This window comes from Polistes fuscatus, unplaced genomic scaffold (genome assembly GCF_010416935.1).
Source record: "Polistes fuscatus isolate 324 unplaced genomic scaffold, CU_Pfus_HIC Scaffold4, whole genome shotgun sequence".
In the NCBI taxonomy this organism is placed as follows: Eukaryota; Metazoa; Arthropoda; class Insecta; order Hymenoptera; family Vespidae; genus Polistes; species Polistes fuscatus.
In genome coordinates, this window is record NW_025113118.1 from 3325654 (window position 1) to 3346984 (window position 21331).

The window sequence follows — 21331 nt, forward strand, 5'->3', positions numbered from 1 at the left end:
ATTGAGGACTAAGATAACTAGGAACATTTATAAAAACAAATAAGCATGTTTGATAAATATTATTTGTATAGTTCTTTCGAAATATGTTTAAAATAATAATATATTATTATTACAGTAATATTATACTTTTGAAATAAATTAATTTAATTTATTTTAATAAATTATTAATTGTAAATGTGAAATAAATATATAATATTGCTATATTATAAATAAAAAATTAATAAGTAACCTTTTTTTATTATTGTATATTCAAAAGAATAGAATGTTTTTCAGTTTTTTTACTTATATCGAATTTACGTAATTATTTACACTGTACGCATGTATTGTAACTCAAAAAATGGAAAATAGGGAAAAAAACATTTGCTTCCTATAAATCTTCCACGAAGATACTTCACAGAATTTTCATGAATTTCAGTGACGTTTTCAAAGTAGATCTTCCATTTATATGCTGTTATCATGTATAATATCTTCCAACGATGAGAACTCATATCTACACATATGCACATTATATTTATGAGATTTACAAACATTCACAATTTTTGTGTCACTTATGTCATATCTTCGTCTCATTATTTATTATTCCTGTATCATGTACAATAATGACTTTCGTAATCAAACAGTAGTAATTATCGACTGTTTTTCCTACGTTTACATTTCAATACACCCGATAAGTCCGATTCTGGATCATTATCGGTGTAAGAATAATTCACCTTAGGAACATTTCTTTTCGAACTTCTTGTTCTTTTAGTTGGTGATTGCATTTTTTTTCCTTTTTTATAAGGTACATCTGTCGCCATAGTTTCTGATGTATATCGTTTGATCGCCGTTATCTCGGATGCAGCGATTTCTTTACGCTGTGCAGGTGTTTTAAATGTTCTTTGATGGCAAGACTCTTGACATGTGTTGTGTTAGATTCGTGTGTTGTAGTATCGTGAATATCCTTACAGTAATCTCGTCTTACTGAAAGTTCAGTGTCGATCAGTGCTGACGGATACCTTTCCGTTCAGTTTAGGCCGCGCAGTCACCGGTGACTGACATTCAACTGTTTTTTCAATAGTAAGTAACGCGTGTGGTCTAAATGGGATTTCCTTAAGAATTGACGTGGCGCTCAACGTGTCATTTCAATTAATCGATTATGATACAGAAAAGTGTATAAAATAAATTGTTGAAGAAACAAGCGTAAGAGAAAAGAATGTTAATCGTATTTATAAATTATCGTTAATAAATTAATTCATTTAATTTGCAAATAATTACTGTCGTTTCTACCAACACACGTAATTGTTATTACTATTATTACCATCTTAATCTTATTTACTACTTGTTTTTCTTTCTTGTAATCATTATTTATGTATTGTATATTTTTGATAAAAAATATATTAATATTTTCTTTTATTATTTTTCAGAAAATAACTTTTAACGCATTAAAAATTTCCTACCTCAATGTGTAGTTATTCGGATATTACAGCATGAAGGTTTTGCAATCACTGAAAGAAAAGTCGGTGATTGTAATTTAAAAAAAACTAAATATTAATTTGAATGCATAATGCATCACGTATTATTTACGTGAAATAAAATTTCGTATGTATAGATAAAAAGATTAGTATACTTTATTATATTGTTTTGTTTATTTTTATAATAACTTTGTTTTACCTATTTTTTTTTTTAGAAATTCTTTATTATTATTTTTATAAAATGGCGCAGCTTATACAAGACACGAATATTACCAGCTCTGTAGCATTTTCTAAATTCTTACAAAATGATGGTATGTAAATATATAATAATTTTTTCTTATATTTGAATTATTATAGCATATTTCCAAATTATAGCTTTAATGATTTCAATACAGATAACGCATTGGATGATAAAGGACAACTACATGAGAAGAAAGAGAATGATGTTATTTTAATATATGAAAGCTGCGATAGAAAATTGGGAATTAGCAAGAATACAGAAGTACAGAATAATAAATTGCATAGTACTAAATTGTTCCAAAAAATATTCTCACGACTTGTTACACTTAATAAAATAATGCATTCATCTATCGGAAAAAGAAACTTTCATCTTCTAGAACAATTGATTTCTATCTATATCAAGTAAGACTTTTTATAATAATTAAGATATTAATACATTATCGACTAAGGTGGGGAAATTTTTTCATTTTGCCATACATATTACTGCACAAGCGATGACAAAGATTTCTCATTTCACGTAGCACCAAACATATTGCATATTATATTATTTAATATGTTTGTTACAAGTGTCAAATTTCTGTTATACACTGATTTCCATTGACTATGATTGAAATCTCTTCTTTGTAACATGGTAGCAAAATTTTTTTATGGCAAACTGTATATAATTAGGCAGATTCTGTATAACATACAATGTGTCGATTAAAAATATACATAATAAAGATAGTTTTTTCTTTTTTAGCAATATTTTAAATTCCATGGAAACGAATTACATTATGACATATGAAGTTATTAAATTGAAAAAGCATATGAGTAATATGTTAACATTTTTTCATTTTTATTGGCACGAAATTAACGAGGTATAATATTTATTGTTAAGTGTATTTAAAAAATATATATATTTGAGGATAATTATATCACGCATATTAACAATTTAATTTCTGTATAGCACAAAGAAGATCACAACTGTTATTTAAATAAATTATCAGTATTATTAGCCATATATGTTGATACAGAACTGAAAACTTCTAAATGCAGTAAGGATCCTTCTAAGATTGCTGATAAACTTTTCAATGCGCTATGTATATACTTAAGTAAGTTAAAAATTAAAAAAAAAAAAAAAGGAATTAAATATTTATATATAATTATACCATATTTTTTTTTTTTTTAATAATATGTAATTATGTTAATTTCAGATAAATCAAGAGAGCATATATTTAAAGAGTTACTCAGGATTAAATTAATTACCAAAAGATGTGCACAGATTTGTGATTATATATTCTCGTACGTATTCATTTTTACTTATTAAAAATAAAAAAATTTTTTTTCTTTTTTTTTTTTAAAGAAAATTATAATCGATATCATTTGATTAAATGTAATTCTATTTTACAGTAAAAGTTTTAACAATTTAAAAACAAATGAAGAATCTATAACAGGGGTAAAATATGTCAGATATTTATTTACTTTAAAGCTTTGGAGACAAATAAAAAAAGATTCGGAGGAAGCGAAAAAAATAGATGAACTAGCCGTAGCTTTATTAGGATCACTTATGCCAAAGATGCATGTAGATTTATTGAAACTTGTACCTAAACTCCCTCCTAACTGTAAAAATGAAGCCTTATGGTTAATGCAACCGAACTTATTTGATTTAAAACAAGCATGTAATGATTTCCTGGTATTCACGGAAAATATGGAAACGACTGAATTTGTTCTATTGCCTTCCACAATAAAATCTACAAAAGTGCACAATTATATAAATTCAGAGGTAAATTTTCTCAAATTTTTTACATTTATATATATATGTCATTAGAATTTGTGTTGTATTGACTATTTTGTTTAAATGTTTAGATAGATATGAATACCAACAAGGATGAAGAAATGCACTCCTTGAGTTGTAATAAATCTGATATAAATCCGAAAACAGGTTTAAATGACAATAAATTGAAAGATAATTCAAAAAAAAATAATAACTCTATAAAAAAGAAAAAACTCCATGCTAAAAAAAAGATGGGAAAGAATAAGAAATACAAATTAGTACCAAATGTAAAGTCAGGAGAGATGATAGTTATTAATTTTTTAAAAGACAACGAACAATCGCAAAATTCTCGAATATCATTGATTGATCACGATAGTTTTCGTAATGCGTTAAATTTAAACGAACGAATAATAAATCCTTGTCTGATTAAAAAATGTGTAGAGAAAAACAGTTTAAACACCGAATTGTGTAGTCAAAAACAATCTGTAGATATTTTAGATTCGTCTGTACAAAGAAATAAAAATGAACAATGCGTTAATCAAAATAATTCAATCGATAGATGTGTAGATATAGTTGCATTTGGTTTAAATGCGAACGCGAAAGAAGATTTTGATTTGTTTTCATGGGATGATAATGGTTCTATATCAATGTTTAAAAATATTTCATCTTTGTATTCGCCACCATTACTTATTCAATCGGATGTAAAACTTTCCGAATCAAAAGAATCCTTAACAAATCTTACTTTTATAAACTCTGATTACGAATTCAATGATATGAAAATGGAACAAGTTTATGATTTCCAAGAAGCAGATATATTAAAAGAAAGTAATTTAAAAACGTATACAACACATCATACTTCATTAGACGAAGTTTGTATTTCCAAAGATGTACCTTCGAGTGATTTGCCAGTCCAAATGGAAGACCTTCTAGTGCCATCATATAATTGCATGTCAACGTCTGCATTGCAATTAGATTTGGAATTACTACCAACAGGAAAGTTGATAGAAACACCTAATTTACCATTATCTTTTAGTCAATATGATTTAGTATCAAATAAACCGATTGCTTCGGATTCACAATCTATATTTACCGAGAATGATAATTTGAATATAGAGCAATTTTTAAATGGACTACAATCGGTTGAATCTCTTGAAAGAATACAACAAAATATAAAAATATCTTCCGATTACGATCAATTATATGCAGCTCAGGATATAATGGAAGATATTAATAATTTTTTGAAACAAGAATCAATGGATTTAGATAAAATTTTACCACAAAAGAAACATATATTAATGAATCTACGAAACTCTGTAATTATAAGAGAAGATATATCAAGTGATTCCAATCTCTTAGATAATATTTTAATATCAACAGATAATTCTTGCTTTAAACCTTCGAAAGGAAATATCACAAAGTCTGATCCTCAAGTTGCTAAAATACTTCTTGCCCAAGATGAACCCTCGAAAGAAACTTCAACGAAGATCTCTATAAGACCAAATATCAGAAAACTCGATATAACGTCGTATAACGAAGAAACATCATCAGTTAAGAGAAGAAAAGTTACGTCTGAACTTCTACCTCTTTTAGATGCAAGTAGAGTTTTATATTCAACAAATACACAGATTCAAACTAAAGATTTACTTTCTGAAATGAAAGGTAATTTGATATTACAATTAGTTCAAATTTTGAAACTAATATTATTTTTATATTATGATAAATACTCTAGAATAAATTATATATACATTTTGTGTTATTTATGTTGTTGCTAATTCAAATTAATATGCTTGGTTATAAATCTTTTTATTGGAAAATGATACAATTAATTTTATAAATATAGTTTTATGTAAATTAATATCAATCGCGTTAAAAAAAGGAGAATAATATTTACTATGATATAGTAATGTAATAATACGTATATGAATATGTATATATAAAGTATAATTATGTGATAACAACGCCTGAAGATGTCTACAGTGAAGATCTATTATTACAAATTACCAATTAAAGTAAAACAAAGAATTTATGTGTGAAAAAAAAGAATAATTTCTAAATTTAAATTTATAGACATTACATATATTTTTTCTTTTATTAAATTGCTATTAATTTTCAAAATTATAATTTATAAGATACAGTATATAACAAAGTTAATGGTATTGGAATAAAAATTATGTTGTTTGGTAAAGATTTAGCAAAGGTTCATCTTGAATTTTGAAAAATTACTTTGTTGTGTTTCTATTTAAAAACAAAATTTTCATTATATATTTTTTACATCATAGAAAAACAAATAATATCGACGTATCGTTTTTAAAATTTTCAAAATAATATTAATATTTTATATAGTAAAATAATATAATTTTAAATATTATATTTATTTATATTTATTTATTTTTCAGTATAATGAAATCAGTAGTCAAAGTATGTATACCGTACCATCGAAGTACAGTTAAAGTATATCATGCAACGTATCATGTAAAAGTTTTTATTATCATCAAAGAAGCAAGAAATTTGCATTGAAAATTTAACGGATGGATGAAGTCTACAAATCCTATTAATAAGGTATATATAAAAAAATTTAACAAATTAATAAATAACTTTGTGGATATGCCAACAATATTTAAGTCATTTGAATGAATGTTAAACTGAAAATTAGTAATTAAATTTGTAAGTAAACCATCTATAGCATAGGTATAGTAACAATAGTTATTCTCTTTCAATCTTTTGATTATTTGATTATTTGATCGAGAATATTGAATCCAGATATGTACATAAAAAATATTTTGTATGTTATCTTAATATTAAAAAGAAACAGTATTGTATAAATAGTTCATATGATTGTATAATGAAGAATATTTAACAAATACTTGTTCTTTCAATTGTTTTACTTTTAGTTAAAAATGTATAATCAAATTTTTACCAAAAAAATAATTTTTTTATTGTCCCACTATGAGTTAATTATTTAGATAACTGGTTCTAAAATGATATTATTGAGAAGCATGCAAATATTTTAATAATATAACAAAAACTTGTATTAGATTTTAACTAAATAATAATGAGCAAACGTACATTGATTTCATTTTTAAATCTATAGTATATTAGTCTTATTATCAGCATATATTTGCTTAGAATATTTAATGAAGTATAATAATGCAAGTAAAAGTATATGAAAGTAAGGGCACAATGATCTCTTTAACACTAGTTCAAAGTGCTATCTCATTCGAAAAACAGTTGGAATTATTATTCCTTAAATATTCATATGTAGATGATAGTATACAGTGGGTGATCAGTTAATGAATAGTTTTGACTGCGAACAATAAATGTTTTCATACAAGATTTTTATGTTCGGATAATAATCACCTTACAGAACCAACATAAGAAGAACCGACATTGTGTGTGAATCGTACTTCATTGTTAAAAAATATCGATGATTAGTTAATACGAATACAATTTGGATAGCGAACATCGTCTTTAAATAGTTTATGTTCATTAACTGATCATCCATTGTAATATTGTATAAGAAATAAAATTTCAAATTATAATTAGATTTTTTATAGGAAGAAATGAATTATAATAATACTTTATCTTACAATTAGTCAAGCTAGAAACTGTAACCGTTCTCTTTGCTCTAATTATTTTTATTATATAGTAATGTTAAATCTTAGCAGATTGCACTACGAGAAACAGGGTATATTTTTATTTAAATTAACTCAGCGTTATTTAACTATTATATGTATAATATATTTCATGTACCTTAACATGTTTTAAAAATATTAGGATGAGGATAGAAAACATATTGTAAGTTTTAGTATCGAAATAATCTGTAATTTATTATTGAAACAATGCAATTTTTTTTCTATTATTTAAATATATTTTACAAATCATTGACAATTACTTACAAACAAGTGTTACGTTTACTTTGCCAAGTATAAAATTTGTAGTTTAATTTACAGTTAAACTAGTAAGAGACTGATTTTTAAAAAGTGTCATATATAAGTAGATATACTTAAGATCTAATTTCTACATTTTGTTGTCTTTATTTTCAATTACGATAAAATATACATATTAATCTTTTTAATTTTATAATAATAAATTCCTTATTTTTTTAGATTTCAAATATAACAGACTGATTTATACTTCATATTTATTTTTTTATTACTTATAATCGTGTGTCAAAAGATCTACAGAGATTTTCGAAGAATGTCCGACTTTGATATTTTTTATACAATCTTATTTATATTTTAATAATATTTTTTTTTATTTCGTTTTTTAAATAATGTTTTTACATTTGTGTATAATAGCCAATTGAGATGCATTGATAAAGTACTTTTTAAAAAAGATATCTTTTTCATTAAGTACAATTTAATAATTAAGAATTATATATCCAATCAAAGTTTAAAAAAAGAAGCAAAGTTACATTTAAATAAAAACACATTTTTAATTATATTTAGCTATTATATAATAAATAATATAAATAGATAAACGTGTACGTATATTTGTAGATAAAAATAATGCAAGTAAATTCATTTAAAATAATTTATAGAATTATGTCAAATAACATTTTAGAGTTATTTGAAAAGAAAAAATTTACGAAAGAAACGTATTTAGTTACTTGCAATCTTATTTTTCAATTATTATGAATTTCTACTACATGTTACGTATTGATTGTGAAACGGGTTATTATTAACATGTTTTGTTTTTTTGCGCAACAAATGTTACATTAAATGTGTTTTTTTTTCACAATATAAGACAAAGATTGAATCGAAAGAAAATGAAGGAAAAATTGTATGAAATGAAATTATTGTACATTATATATACATCTAGTTTGATTAAATAAAAAAATTTTCTTTTTTCTTTTATATAATAATAAAAAGTCTTTATACATTAACAGATAAATTTGATTTGTTAATTGATTCTACTTGTTTATCTGTTTTCATTTATTTGCTGTTATCAACCACACTTTAGTTTACCTTTTAACAAACTTTATTTAAACAGAATCATAATAATAATAATAATAATAATAATAATAATAATAATAATAATAATAAATGGCCATATTCATCTAAATTAAGATGCACTAAACACACTCAGTCCACAAAAATTATTTTACAATAAAAAAAGATCATGTTTTCCCTTTTTCATAATTATAAAAATCATACACATACATATTATACAAATTGAATATATTTTAAATATAAGAAAAGTATTATTTTCTTTTAGTAGTTTAAATTTACATAATATTTTCATCTTTTATTTAAGATTGATTGTGAGTTTTGTATTTGTCAAAACGATGATAATTAAAATGTAATGTCTTTCTTTTAACAATTGCCAAATAAAGTTAACGTAATATAAATTTGTAATAAAGTAAATGTACTATTACTTTCTAAATGTATAAGAAAAAATGATCATGTTTTATTCGATAATTTGTATATCAATAAAAATTTCTACAAATTTTTACCATTTAAGAAATAAATTAATAAATATAAATTAGTACATTACACAGGTATGAAATTGTTTAAACTCATATTAAATGTAATTAATACTATCAGACTTATTCCTTCGAATATCGTAGTACTATAAATAATACAAATATGAGCATATACGTGGAAGTTGTTAAAATTATATCTTTTTCTGACGGAAGTTGGGAACACTAAATATTCAGACTTTTTGCACAAAAAAAAGAAATAATTTATTTTAAAAGGAAAAAAAAATTAAAAAACTAAAAAAACAATTTAAAAAAGAAGATTATAATATGTGAATACAATATATTATTTTTGTATAATAAGTGAGTTATTTGGCAATATAAGTAGAAGTTATTGCTAAACTATGTGAAATGTTCTAGCATGTTGTTCGTATAATTAAAAATCACAGATTTGAGATCAGATATTAGGAAGATATGGCACTAAAGTACTGTATTCAAGGAATTTGTATAAATTTAGTTAACCAATAATAATAACTTAAATCCATAAATAACATTTAGCAGTTGATAATTATATTGAAGTTAAATAAATGAGGAAAAAAAAGGTGAATATTGGTATATATTTGTCATTTCTAATCGCGAACTATTTATTCTGTTATATTTGAAAGTTATAACTGTATTAAGATAATAATTTTTCATATTAACGCAGATCATCTTTCAAATTGGAATGATAAGTTAAGTTAAAATATTTCAATATATTACATAATATTATTTATGTATTGTGGAACTACGAATCAACTTTTATTTTTACTTTTAAATTTGGCAACTATTGCAAGTTTCATTGCTACGAATTTCTTTGATTATTTTATTGAAATGATAACGATTAAACAAATATTTATGTACACTTGTTAGCACATTGATTGCCAAGCGAATGTTATACGTTTTCATTAACATTTAAACTGATGAAGATTAATGAGCTGATTGATAATATTTAAAACAATAATTTACCAGTACATTTATTATAAATAATAAAATACACATTTTTTTTCATCTGATTTGTAAATGTGTTAAAATTTAGTAATGCTAGTTTATGATAATCATCATAGTTGAAGAAGAAATAGGCAATCAATGTATTAAATTGTGGACAGAAATTATATGCTTTTTTTTGCATATATTAATGAAGTAAAAAAAAAGAAAAAAAGGAAAAGAAATGAAAAAAAAAACAAAAAAACAAATCAGATACGATAATGTAGTATATTGTCGGTTGAAGAGGATCTTCTATTATTTAAAATTAAAGCTGATATTCGGTAAATATAAAATAAATTAATTGACTAGTTTTATACTATACTTCGATACCTGTGCATGATAATTCATAATTGCTTTATTCCAACATTTATTTATGTGGAATCTCCTATATATATATAATATATTTATATGTGTATATATAAAACAAATGGACAGATTAAAATTTTGGAGGACATAAAATATCTCCATCTTTTTTTGTCATGTCATTTTTTGGTTCATTTGGCAATTTTCTTGACATCACACAGTTATAAAAGTTGATATTCTTGATGTTTTTATCAAATAATAGATCTGAAAAGAAAAAACAATTTTTATAAAGGTACAAATATTGAAATTAGTAACATTAACTCTTTCGCTACCGGTACCACATAGAAAAGATTCCAACTATAGCTCAGAACTTATTTTTCGTGTTACTTTTTACATTATTACCTTTGTAAACTTTGTCTCGTGACTTCGATTCATTCTCGACGCAGTTTTGGTACTATATGTCTTGAGTATAACACTGCTGATCATAACAATCATTAACTTAATTTTCATATATATCCCAATCTACTTTCTTCTTTTGCTATAATCTAGAAAAAATATATTTATTAATTAATTTAATTAAATTAAAATAAAATTCGTAAGATAGAGAACTATATTGTTGCAACGATGTGGTAGTAAAGTATATTTTTGAAAGCAGAATTTAAAACAAAACAAAAATATACATATAATTTTCTATCCTTTTTGAATTATACATAATCATATTCGAAGACAATATCTTACCTCGTAATTAAATTAATACGATGCGTGTGTAAAGTAGAATAATTTGGCATTTTTATATGTACATAATTACATTTTTAGAGATATATATATATTTTTGAAACTTTTTAATAAGTTAATCACAGCAGTGACAAAACGATATAAATTTAAAGATATATATACATACATATATGTTGATTGGAATGAAATTTAAAAAACTTAAAATAAATTATTACAATACAACATTACATTATTCGAACACAATTTTTACTTCAATTAATTGATTAATCATACAAACATAAATTTAAAAGTAACAGTCTTAAAATTCTCTACACACACACACACATTGATATAATAAGTAATTAAATATTATGATAACTAAAAAAAAAAAAATCATTTGCTTCCTAAAAATCTTCCACGAAGATACTTCATAGAATTTTCATGAATTTCAGTGACGTTTTCCATAGTCGATCTTCCATTTATATGCTGTTATCATGTATAATATCTTCCAACGATGAGAACTCATATCTACACATATGCACATTATATTTATGAGATTTACAAACATTCACAATTTTTGTCACTTATGTCATATCTTCGTCTCATTATTTATTATTCCTGTATCATGTACAATAATGACTTTCGTAATCAAACAGTAGTAATTATCGACTGTTTTTCCTACGTTTACGTTTCAATACACCCGATAAGTCCGATTCTGGATCATTATCGGTGTAAGAATAATTTACCTTAGGTACATTTCTTTTCGAACTTCTTGTTCTTTTAGTTGGTGATTGCATTTTTTTTCCTTTTTTATAAGGTACATCTGTCGCCATAGTTTCTGATGTATATCGTTTGATCGCCGTTATCTCGGATGCAGCGATTTCTTTACGCTGTGCAGGTGTTTTAAATGTTCTTTGATGGCAAGACTCTTGACATGCTGTTGTGTTAGATTCGTGTGTTGTGGTATCGTGAATGTCTTTACAGTAATCTCGTCTTACTAAATTAGCAGTAAAATGATAATTACCGTGTATATCATCTTTTCTGTTAGGAGACAATGGAAATACTGGTTTTACGATTTGATCCTGATGTTTCTGTATTGTGTCAAGTGGTTCTAAAGCTGCTATGGACATCATAGGTGTACCAGGATAATTATCTAATTTTTCTGTTTTTATTTGTTTTTCTTTGAAATGCATTGACATCATGGTATGGGCCTTTATTCTTTTCTTAAGAGGTAATTTAATATTGAAATTAGTATTACTTAATTTTGACGTGTCGCATTTCATATCAATTGTTTCTAATGTATTATTCTGTAAAAGATCTTTCTCGACTTTACATACAATGTTATCTTCATATAATTTTCCTATAACAGTTTCATTTTTCGTCCTGTCATGTTCCTGGACGGTGGATGCTTGTACTGATGAATGCGTAGGCAAAAAATATGAGTTACTTTCAATGCACGATACGTGAGAATCTGTACCAGGGTGTATACATTGTCGACAATGCGTAACTATATCGTATGTATAATTTAAGCAAGAACAATGTGATCTTCCACAAGAGTTGTTTGAATTTACATGAGAGTGCAAAGATGTGGTAGTATTTATTTGCAAACTACAAGAGGCAGATTTACAGTGTTTGTGATATGGTACACATAAATCTGTAGCAGCTGAACAATTGCTACATATTGACTGTGGTAACGCGGTAGGATGAGATGCAGGAATATGTAATGAGTGTTGAGATTCAATTGTTTCACGCGAATGTGAGTGCATTCCTGCATATCCTTGCACAGTATAATTAGTTGGAATTCGATTGGGAGGAAGCGTAGTAAATTCTTGTTTAATATTTCGTCTACAAGCAGAAACAGATTTTGACGAGGATTTATGTTTATTATCGTTGCTTTCATTAACTATTGTAACGTTTGCAGCATCGATATCTTGTAAAGTTGTTTGAAGATTAGATAGTCTATTTGTTCTATGAGAAATTTTCTTCGTGTACAATTCTGTTTCTTCCAGGTTTAATATAGCATTGTCTTCTTTAGGTTCTATTTTAATATTTGTTTTTCCACCAATAGAATGTTTTTCCTGTATGAAATTATGATCCAAAGTATTAACAATTTCGTAAGACGAACTATTTTCTGAAAGTGGTGAAACCCAAGATTTTTCTGTTATTTTATTCGTATCATTGTCATTATGATTTCTTGCATTTTCAACAGCTTTGTTGATGATGTACAAATTACTATTAGGTGATTTTTGCAATAATACAACCGTTTCTCCATTGTGTATAACATTCGTATTTTCTTTAGTTGATTGTACATTGTTCTCGAGCGGAACCATAATATTTGATATCGTATCCGATGTTTCATAATTCATAGAACCTTTGAAAATACGAGGAACGTTATTAACGGAAGATGTATTTTCAGCGTTTGTCGCATTTTCACTGCTAGCAGAAATTAAATTAACACAAAGTTCAACTTTTTTCGGATAAACACCATCCTCTGGATAAACCCCAACGATCCGTTTAATTAATTCAGATGTAGGATTTTCACAAAGTTGTGATATAGTATTAGACGAATCATTGGTATCCGTTTCGTCGTCGATTACTTGATTGGATGATGTATTTTTTAAAACTGCATAATCTTTAACTTTAATTTGATCACATCGTATCTCGGATTCAGCTTTTAAGTGTGGCACATGTTGTGATACACTAGCTAATAAGGAAAGACCATCAATATTTTCTTCGATATTTAACTCAGTACAATGCAGAATATATCCCTTATCAGATATTTTAGAATCGTTGTTTATTTCTTCAATATCATAAATGTCCTTATTTTTATTCTTGATTACATTACTATCATGAGAATGTTTTAATAGTTGTACATCTTTCTGAAAAATAGTCGGTGATACGGTATAACTAGGCGACTTACTCCTATCTAGATTTTCTATAACATCTTTTTGGGCAGAGTCGTTATCAATGTATATTTGTTTGTCATATTCTACAGATTGATTTACATATTGATTATCTACAATGTCTTCTTTGCACGTACGTTTAATTTCATTATCATTAATTGCCGTATTCTTAGCAATATTAATTACATTTTCTTCCGTATCATAGATTTTATTCTCAAAATCAATCGTCTTAACGACGTTCATATCGTCGCCAACTTCGATACTGTTATCAATTTCAACTTCAGCTTGTACATCTGAATCGTCTCCGTTCATCACGCTGAAACTTATTGTACTATTTAAATATCCTGGACAAGAAACTTCAGAATGATTTTGTGATTCGCAAAATATTTGCTGTTGATCTAAGATTTCATTATTTATTAGAATATCTTTTTTATCGTATGCATTAATAATAGGTGATTTTAAAATTGTACATCTCTCAGATTCTATATTTTTATTCGTATTACTATTTTCTAATTCAATAGCGCTTATATTTCGGCTTTCGCCAGTTTTTTCTAAATAAGAATTCATAGACAGATCTTGTTCTTCTTTTACACAAGCGGATTTTACATTTTCATTAACCAACGTATTCTGATCACCGTGCTCATCTTGATTATTTTTAAAATAGACAACTACGTTCTCAGATGCGCTATTTTCTTCTACAGTCTTACTAAGATTTAGGCTATCTATCTCGTTTTTGGAGTTACACTGGGAATCTATTGTGATACTTTCTATAATTGAAGGTTGTGGTTTTAAATCACAGATTTTCTTTTTACCATCGCTTTTTTCACATATTTCATTCTCTATAGAAATGTCTTTTTCTATCAGTCGTTTAATCACAGCCGGTTTAAGTCTATCGTTTATAGTGTTATCTTTCTTTAATACCAAAACACCATTATCATTATATTTCCGAGTATTTGTAGTAGGAGCATCTACAATTTCAACGAGTGCATCCAATGAATGTTCATTGTTATCAGAAGATGATTTAGTTGTATCTGTATCAATATTGACATCATTTATATTTTGTGTATAAATCATCGACGATGATAATTTTTCACTAGTTAGTGACTTTGGAGGTGATGAAACAATAAGAGTAGGATTCTCCGAATCCGTGTTACCACTGATTTTAACATCACACGTAAAAGTATCTACTGCATCATCTTTGAAAGTTATTTTAGAAGTGTTTAATGTTGAATTTTGCAATTGATAATCACTTTCCGCTTCGAACTTCGATGAAGTGTTAATATCCAACTTCTTCTGTATTCTACTTTTCATCTTCATAGATGTTTTCATTGATTTCAAACCTATTTGTTTTTTGGCTTCTTCCAACCATGCAGGTTTCTTTGATCTTCTCTTGTTTACCAGGCATTTTTCAAGCTCTACGTCACTCGTTAGATCAATGAGTATAACTTTTTGAGGTTTTTTCGACTTTCTTTGAGAAAAAGATTTAATTTTCGTAAATAATTTGGGAACATTACGATTGGTAGAAATATTATCTGAAATTTCATCTAAATTTTTCAAATGCGTCTCATCTGCCATAGTTACAGATTTACAAGAATTATGCGAGGAAATAATGTTACTACAACTACTGTTATCAGATAAATTAGAATTGACGTTATTATAAAAATTGTCTACGTTTTTAGGAGTTAGATCAACGTCCTGACAAGAAAAAAGCCATGATTATTAATACGCAATATTAATTATTTAAAAAAAAAAAACAAAAGGGTTTTTTAACGCAATAAATTATGTTATGTGTCATAACTATGTTTTCACATAAACATATAATTGTTATAGATACAATGTAATATTGTACTATGTATATTATAATACAAGGTATCCCAGTTTTTATCCGCAATATTTTACTAACATATTCTATAAGTAGAATTAAGAAAAATATGTTATATAAACAGGATCTCTTAAATTTTCAATTAGAAAGTTATACAATGATACAAGTACGCGGTAAAAACTGGTACATATATAACGACAAATAGAAAATAATTATCAATCATATAATTGTTAATATCCAATTATAAAATTAAATTTGTATAACAATTAAATAATATTATAAATTTTGAGATTACCTTTTCTATATCACATATACTGGATGAACTCGTAGTGTCTCTTACATCCTTACTGTATTCTTTATATATATTTTTATTACTTTCTTTAGAAAATTGTACAAAGACTTCGCAAGTCCTTCTTGTGTCAAATTTGTCGTGTAAAAGTAATTTAGCGGGGTTTGGTTGAAACTTTGGCACTTTTGGTAATACATCATCCAATAAATGTGGAAATGTAGGTGGGGGCCCAAGAGAAGTAACCGCAATTGAAGTGATTTCATTTTTTATTGGCGTGTTACTATTTATTTTCCTCCATAGACGATACACAAGTAAGTAACGCACGTACATGATGTTTGATTCTGGATGCAAGGGAATATTTTTGATAATCTTCCTGTAAACATACAACTTCAATTAGAATACGAATAATTAATTTATATAAAAAAAAAACAATCCGTTAAAGAGTTCTTACGTTATTACTGGATTTAAAATCCCATGGTAACTTCGATACATAAATTGCACCTTTATCAGAGTATCCAGTAAATGTTCCGTGGAATGTTCTGCAACAAAGATATCCAATCATTCACACAATGTAATAATTTTATGAATTAAAGATAATCAGTTTTGAATACATACCAAGATAAACGTATAGACAAGAAATAAGCCTAGCACAAATATTACCCTGGTCTTCCTTAGTCCTTTTTGATGCTTTTAATTCTATGTCTATATATATTGCCAGTAAGTCTGACATATAATTAAGATAAATACATCTACCATGATTCTGTAAGATAAATAAATTGATTTAAATACTTATTTGATAATTTTTTAATCACTATATTTATATTCTTACCTCTGAAAGCATACGGTAGATATTTAAGAATACAATTAAGGTATCACTAATTGATTCTTTCAAGCATGCTGCCCATGAAGGTTTTGAGTAACATTCTTTTGCACTGACGCTTATATTTCTGTCATGAAACAATAAGATTTACTTTATTATTCAATTTTTCATAGATCAGATAACAAATGTTTACAAACTATAATCAGTATTCTCATACAAATTATACACATTTCGCTTGAATATATGGGTTTGAATAATTATAATTATCATTTCAAAATATAGAATCCTATTTGACTAGTATGCAAAACTTATTTTTAACTATACAAACATTTACTTTAACAAAGTAAATAACCAATTGTTACAAATGTTTACAAATGAAAATAAATATTCTCGTGTAATTATGCAAATTTCATATGAATGAATATGGATTTACATAATTATGATTATCATTCAAAAATATGGAATCATAATTGAGTATTATGCTAAATTTACTTGTACTATACGCACGCGTACACGCGCACGCAACGTACGCACATATTATATTGTATAATCACATAATGAATTGCTATTATTTTTAAAAAACCAGTTCTCGGATAATTGATACTGGTAAATCGGGTAACAAAATTAAAATGTGTACAACATATATTTAAACACAAAAAAACAATAATAAATAATAATTTTTATCTACATTACCTTGTATAATATTGCATAAGTTCGGTTAGCTTATGCATACTGAAGTCCCGATATATTACTTCGAATTTTTGTTGAAACTCACAAACCCATGGAAATAAATCTGCTGTTGAAGATTTTATATCTTTTTCCATATTGCTTTCTGCACTGTTGTTAACGGTAGAATTTGTTTGAGCTGCGGTATTTGTAACAACGTAAACGTTAACGAACAAAATAAAACATTCTAATACATCGATTGCAAATAAAAAAAAGAAATATATATATATATATATAATACACAAATTACTGATAAATCGATATTATTTTTTTTATCAATTATAACGTGTAAGAAATAATATTTGATTGAAAACGTTTCCGATTTTACAAGCGGCAAAACGTATGAAAATATTTCAACTAATAAAAAATTTTACACGTTTCTTCGTCGATGAAAAAAAAAATAAATAAACGACACAATACCTATTACAAAATAAAAAGGAAAAAAACAAGAAAATAAAAAATAGCTATAAAAATCTTAAACAATAGTACAACAAGTAACTGGCAAATAATAAATGCGTATTAAAACAAGTAATCATTATCTAAATCAACATAATTTTCTGTCACCAAATTTTATTCCAAAAAAATCGACGCATGCTTCTAGAATTCAACGAAGAATCTGTTCTTGTGGTGACGTTCGAGTGGTAACGATGAAAACCGAAAAGATAAACGCGAATTGAGATATGGATATAAAAAAAAAAATAAAAAAAAAAAAAAAAAAAACAGAAAAAAGAAAAAAGTATCAAAAAAAAAGAAAAAGAAAGAACAAAATAGAAAAGTCACAAATTGTATCGATCTACTACTATCAAAACGATGATGTTAGTTTAATTATTACGTTATCTAATTTACGGATAATATATTTTTAGGACGATATAAAAAAAAAAAAAAGAAAAAATATATATACAAATATAACACATGTGGTGTTAGAAGAAATCCAGTAGGGGAAGAAAACGAGAGACGCATATAAGTGAAAACAACGGCGTTACCTTTCTTTGATATATCCAACACAGTATTATTGATCGTGCTTAGGGTGGTCTCCATCATATCGGCCTTGTTACGAAATACCTCCTTTGAATAAAAAAAGAGTTATATTTATATTACGTAAATTCGTATTTAATCTCGATGGCACACCTCATGTTAAAGGAGAAATAGTTTGATAGATAGATAGAGACAGATAGATAGAAGAAATTGGAGAGTTAATGCGTCGGCATCCTCTCACGAACTGCGCTCTCAGCAACGACCATTTTGATACTGCCGTTTGCTGCTACTACCGTAAGAGAGCGCGTCACATACGTGCTTTCTCTCATTACTCTTATTCTTTCTATCTAACTATGTCGAATATGTATTATTTTATACGTGTGTTTATATATGTGTATATATATATATTACATAAATCTATATGTATATATACAATAGCGTCACTTGGTATAACTATAGTATCGTAATTATCACGTGTCTCTCTGTAGTTTTATGTGTGAGTGCGTGTACGTGGTGATTGGTGTGTGTGTGTGTGTTGTGTATGGATCGTGTTACATTAGAAACGACGCCTTGTAATATGTTTTATTAATTTTTACCCTTTTTCTTTTTTCCCCTCTTCTTTGTATTATTGAATGAACGAATTCGCGTTAGCCGGTTTATTCTGACATAATACCAAAAAAAAAGTGTAATGTTTAAGTATTTTAAGAACGGGGAACACGGATTCTTACGCGTTGTAAATCACGTTGCAAACACAACGTACTATACGGGGAGGTAAAAAAGAACTTATGGAGAAAAAATTCTCCGCGTGTGTAACGATGTGAGGCAGCGCTTTCAGTAACGTTTCATCGACGGTGGTAAGTAAATCAGCCAATGGCCGCACGGCTGGGCGTTATGACCAACCAATCGCGATGGATGTTACATGTTCGTTCATCTTACAGGGGATCCAATCGGATGCGAGCAATTAAGAAAATTCAACACGCTACGCACATTTACACATGTACAATCTCCATTTATATGACTTTTTTCGTAATTTTTTTTTCTCTTTCATTTTTCGCTTACCCGTTCTTTTATAAGGGTTAGACGAAGTACATTTTGATGCTAACTAACAATTATTAAGTATGTAATTTAAAAGAAAGAAATGCAAACGAACGAGACACAGTTGCGCGCTTGTTTCTTCTTTGTTTCTACACACAGAGTTTGCTTTGTAAACTGTTTTTATATATATCACATAGAAATATAATTATGGTTGAAAGAATTCTCCCTGCAGTTACATTTGTGTTGAATGCTACGAAATATTTACGCATGGAATATTTTTATGGATAGACATAAAACGTTACAAAAATACTTTTCTTGTAATAGGATTAATGTATCGAAAATGTTACAACTATGTTTGGACTATTATAAAATATGTAGTTTTACTTTTTTGATATAGAAGAAATTTGTTTTAAATACTTTGTACAAAATTTGTTTAAGTTTTAAATAATATTCTGCTTGATATTGGTGATATTTTGTGAAAAAATCATTAACAATAAATGCGTTCAAATAATAATAATAATAATAATAATAATAATAATAATAATAATAATAATAATAATAATAATAATAATAATTATGCGTCAAAAATTCGCAAAAATCTCGAAAGAAAACTTCGTAAGAATCTTTCTAAACTGTATATACTCGAAATGTTATTTCTTACGTTTTCTTCCTATCTTTGCAGTTTTCTATATAAATAATGTAAACCCATGTCTTTTGATTTAATTGTTTTATTCGATTTTCTTGCTTTTTATTAATTAGTCAATCTTTGTTGTCTAAAAAATAAAATAAAACTTATTGCTATTTCAAAACTGGGTTCATAAAGATTGTAATAGTTTATCAACTTGTGTATTTTGTAAGATAGAACTTTGATTTTTACGGAACAACGATCTTTAATTGTCTTTTCTTCAATAATACCCCAAATCCAGTTCTTGGTCTCAAGGGATTAAGTCGAACCGGGTATCATCGTTATATGTATAATACAATATATATATATATACATATATTTGTGTGTGTTATCGACACGAAGCTTCTGACTTACCTTCAAACATGTAGTCACAAAGGATTAAGTTTGTTTTAGGATATCCTGAAAACTTACGTTTACTTTACTCTTTAGCTTGTTAACCGTATTCTCGAGAAACGAGAGGAAAATGCATACAGTGCCTAAAACGTATACTCCAAAATTACGCTCGTACATATTTATTAAATTCACCTTTCTAAAGGTTTTATAAATTAACGTTTTATAAACGCCTGTTAAATCTTTCTCAATTGTAATTTTTATTTATTTTTTTATTTTAATATCATTATTAAATTTAGGAATGTTCAATGTATTTTTTTGCAAATCAATAAGCATTTAAAATTTACAAACATGCATTTGTATTTTTACTTAAAATAATAAAGCGAGGTAATATTGAAATTTTAGATATTCGTGTTATTTATTGTTTAACATAACGAAAAATAAATATAACGATAGTCGATTTGATGAACGCTTTCGTTGAAACTGGAAATCAAATAATCCAAAATGTTATTTGTATTACCACTCGTAAACTACGAAATAACAAGTAACTAACCTACGAAAGAGAATAATAATAGCGGAGTTTAGAAATCTGCGAAGATATATAATATACCATTATTTCCATCAAGTTCTATTTTTGCATTTAAACGAGAACAGATTTTTCTCGTTCGATGCTGGTTTATACAGGAATGCGTTTTACTCACGTTCCAACGTGAAAAGTAACAATAACATCTGCAAAAAGAATCATTATTCTATATATTAATAACCTTTCCTACATATCATTTTTCACATTACCTTTTACTATTAATTATTAACAATTATTATTATCATTTAGAAAGAGGGGAG

The 21331-nt window shown here is 26.4% G+C and overlaps 2 protein-coding genes and 2 long non-coding RNA genes across 5 annotated transcripts; 1 reads left to right on the forward strand and 3 right to left on the reverse strand.

Annotated features, from left to right (window-relative positions):
* The first annotated feature begins 792 nt into the window (after positions 1 to 792).
* Positions 793 to 6305, forward strand: LOC122521431. Its single transcript, XM_043642167.1, has 10 exons — positions 793 to 1274; positions 1404 to 1578; positions 1667 to 1762; positions 1847 to 2093; positions 2431 to 2548; positions 2638 to 2782; positions 2885 to 2972; positions 3081 to 3453; positions 3537 to 5103; positions 5841 to 6305. Exons 3-10 carry the CDS (start codon positions 1693 to 1695, stop codon positions 5843 to 5845), a joined length of 2613 nt encoding a protein of 870 aa, XP_043498102.1. The 5' UTR covers positions 793 to 1274; positions 1404 to 1578; positions 1667 to 1692; the 3' UTR covers positions 5846 to 6305.
* A 2907-nt stretch (positions 6306 to 9212) lies between these two features.
* Positions 9213 to 11044, reverse strand: LOC122520667. Its single transcript, XR_006304589.1, has 3 exons — positions 10928 to 11044; positions 10592 to 10734; positions 9213 to 10453 (listed from the first exon to the last, which is right to left on the reverse strand). It is a non-coding gene; the product is annotated as an uncharacterized LOC122520667 (long non-coding RNA).
* A 104-nt stretch (positions 11045 to 11148) lies between these two features.
* On the reverse strand, positions 11149 to 19187 carry LOC122520668 (putative histone-lysine N-methyltransferase 1). Of its 2 annotated transcripts, none has more exons than XM_043640861.1 (8): positions 19035 to 19187; positions 18447 to 18528; positions 17431 to 17602; positions 16747 to 16864; positions 16533 to 16677; positions 16369 to 16456; positions 15924 to 16290; positions 11149 to 15501 (listed from the first exon to the last, which is right to left on the reverse strand). In XM_043640861.1, the coding sequence occupies exons 2-8, from the start codon at positions 18502 to 18504 to the stop codon at positions 11566 to 11568; spliced, it is 4884 nt and encodes a 1627-aa protein (XP_043496796.1). In that variant the 5' UTR covers positions 18505 to 18528; positions 19035 to 19187; the 3' UTR covers positions 11149 to 11565. The 2 variants fall into 2 exon arrangements, with proteins under 2 accessions (XP_043496796.1, XP_043496795.1); XM_043640860.1 differs by lacking the exon at positions 19035 to 19187 and adding an exon at positions 18592 to 18722.
* A 1700-nt stretch (positions 19188 to 20887) lies between these two features.
* Positions 20888 to 21302, reverse strand: LOC122520669. The gene is made up of 2 exons (XR_006304590.1): positions 21042 to 21302; positions 20888 to 20971 (listed from the first exon to the last, which is right to left on the reverse strand). It is a non-coding gene; the product is annotated as an uncharacterized LOC122520669 (long non-coding RNA).
* Between the last annotated feature and the right edge of the window lie 29 nt (positions 21303 to 21331).

Coding starts and splice junctions, on each gene's coding strand:
- LOC122521431 (XM_043642167.1), top strand. CDS start 1,693: ATGGCGCAGCTTATACAAGACACGAATATTACCAGCTCTGTAGCATTT. Junction 2,094..2,430: donor TTGATTTCTATCTATATCAA/GTAAGACTTTTT, acceptor TTTCTTTTTTAG/CAATATTTTAAATTCCATGG. Junction 2,549..2,637: donor ATTGGCACGAAATTAACGAG/GTATAATATTTA, acceptor ATTTCTGTATAG/CACAAAGAAGATCACAACTG.
- LOC122520668 (XM_043640861.1), bottom strand. CDS start 18,504: ATGATGGAGACCACCCTAAGCACGATCAATAATACTGTGTTGGATATA. Junction 16,865..17,430: donor CTTATGCAATATTATACAAG/GTAATGTAGATA, acceptor GTTTCATGACAG/AAATATAAGCGTCAGTGCAA. Junction 16,678..16,746: donor TCTACCGTATGCTTTCAGAG/GTAAGAATATAA, acceptor TTTATCTTACAG/AATCATGGTAGATGTATTTA.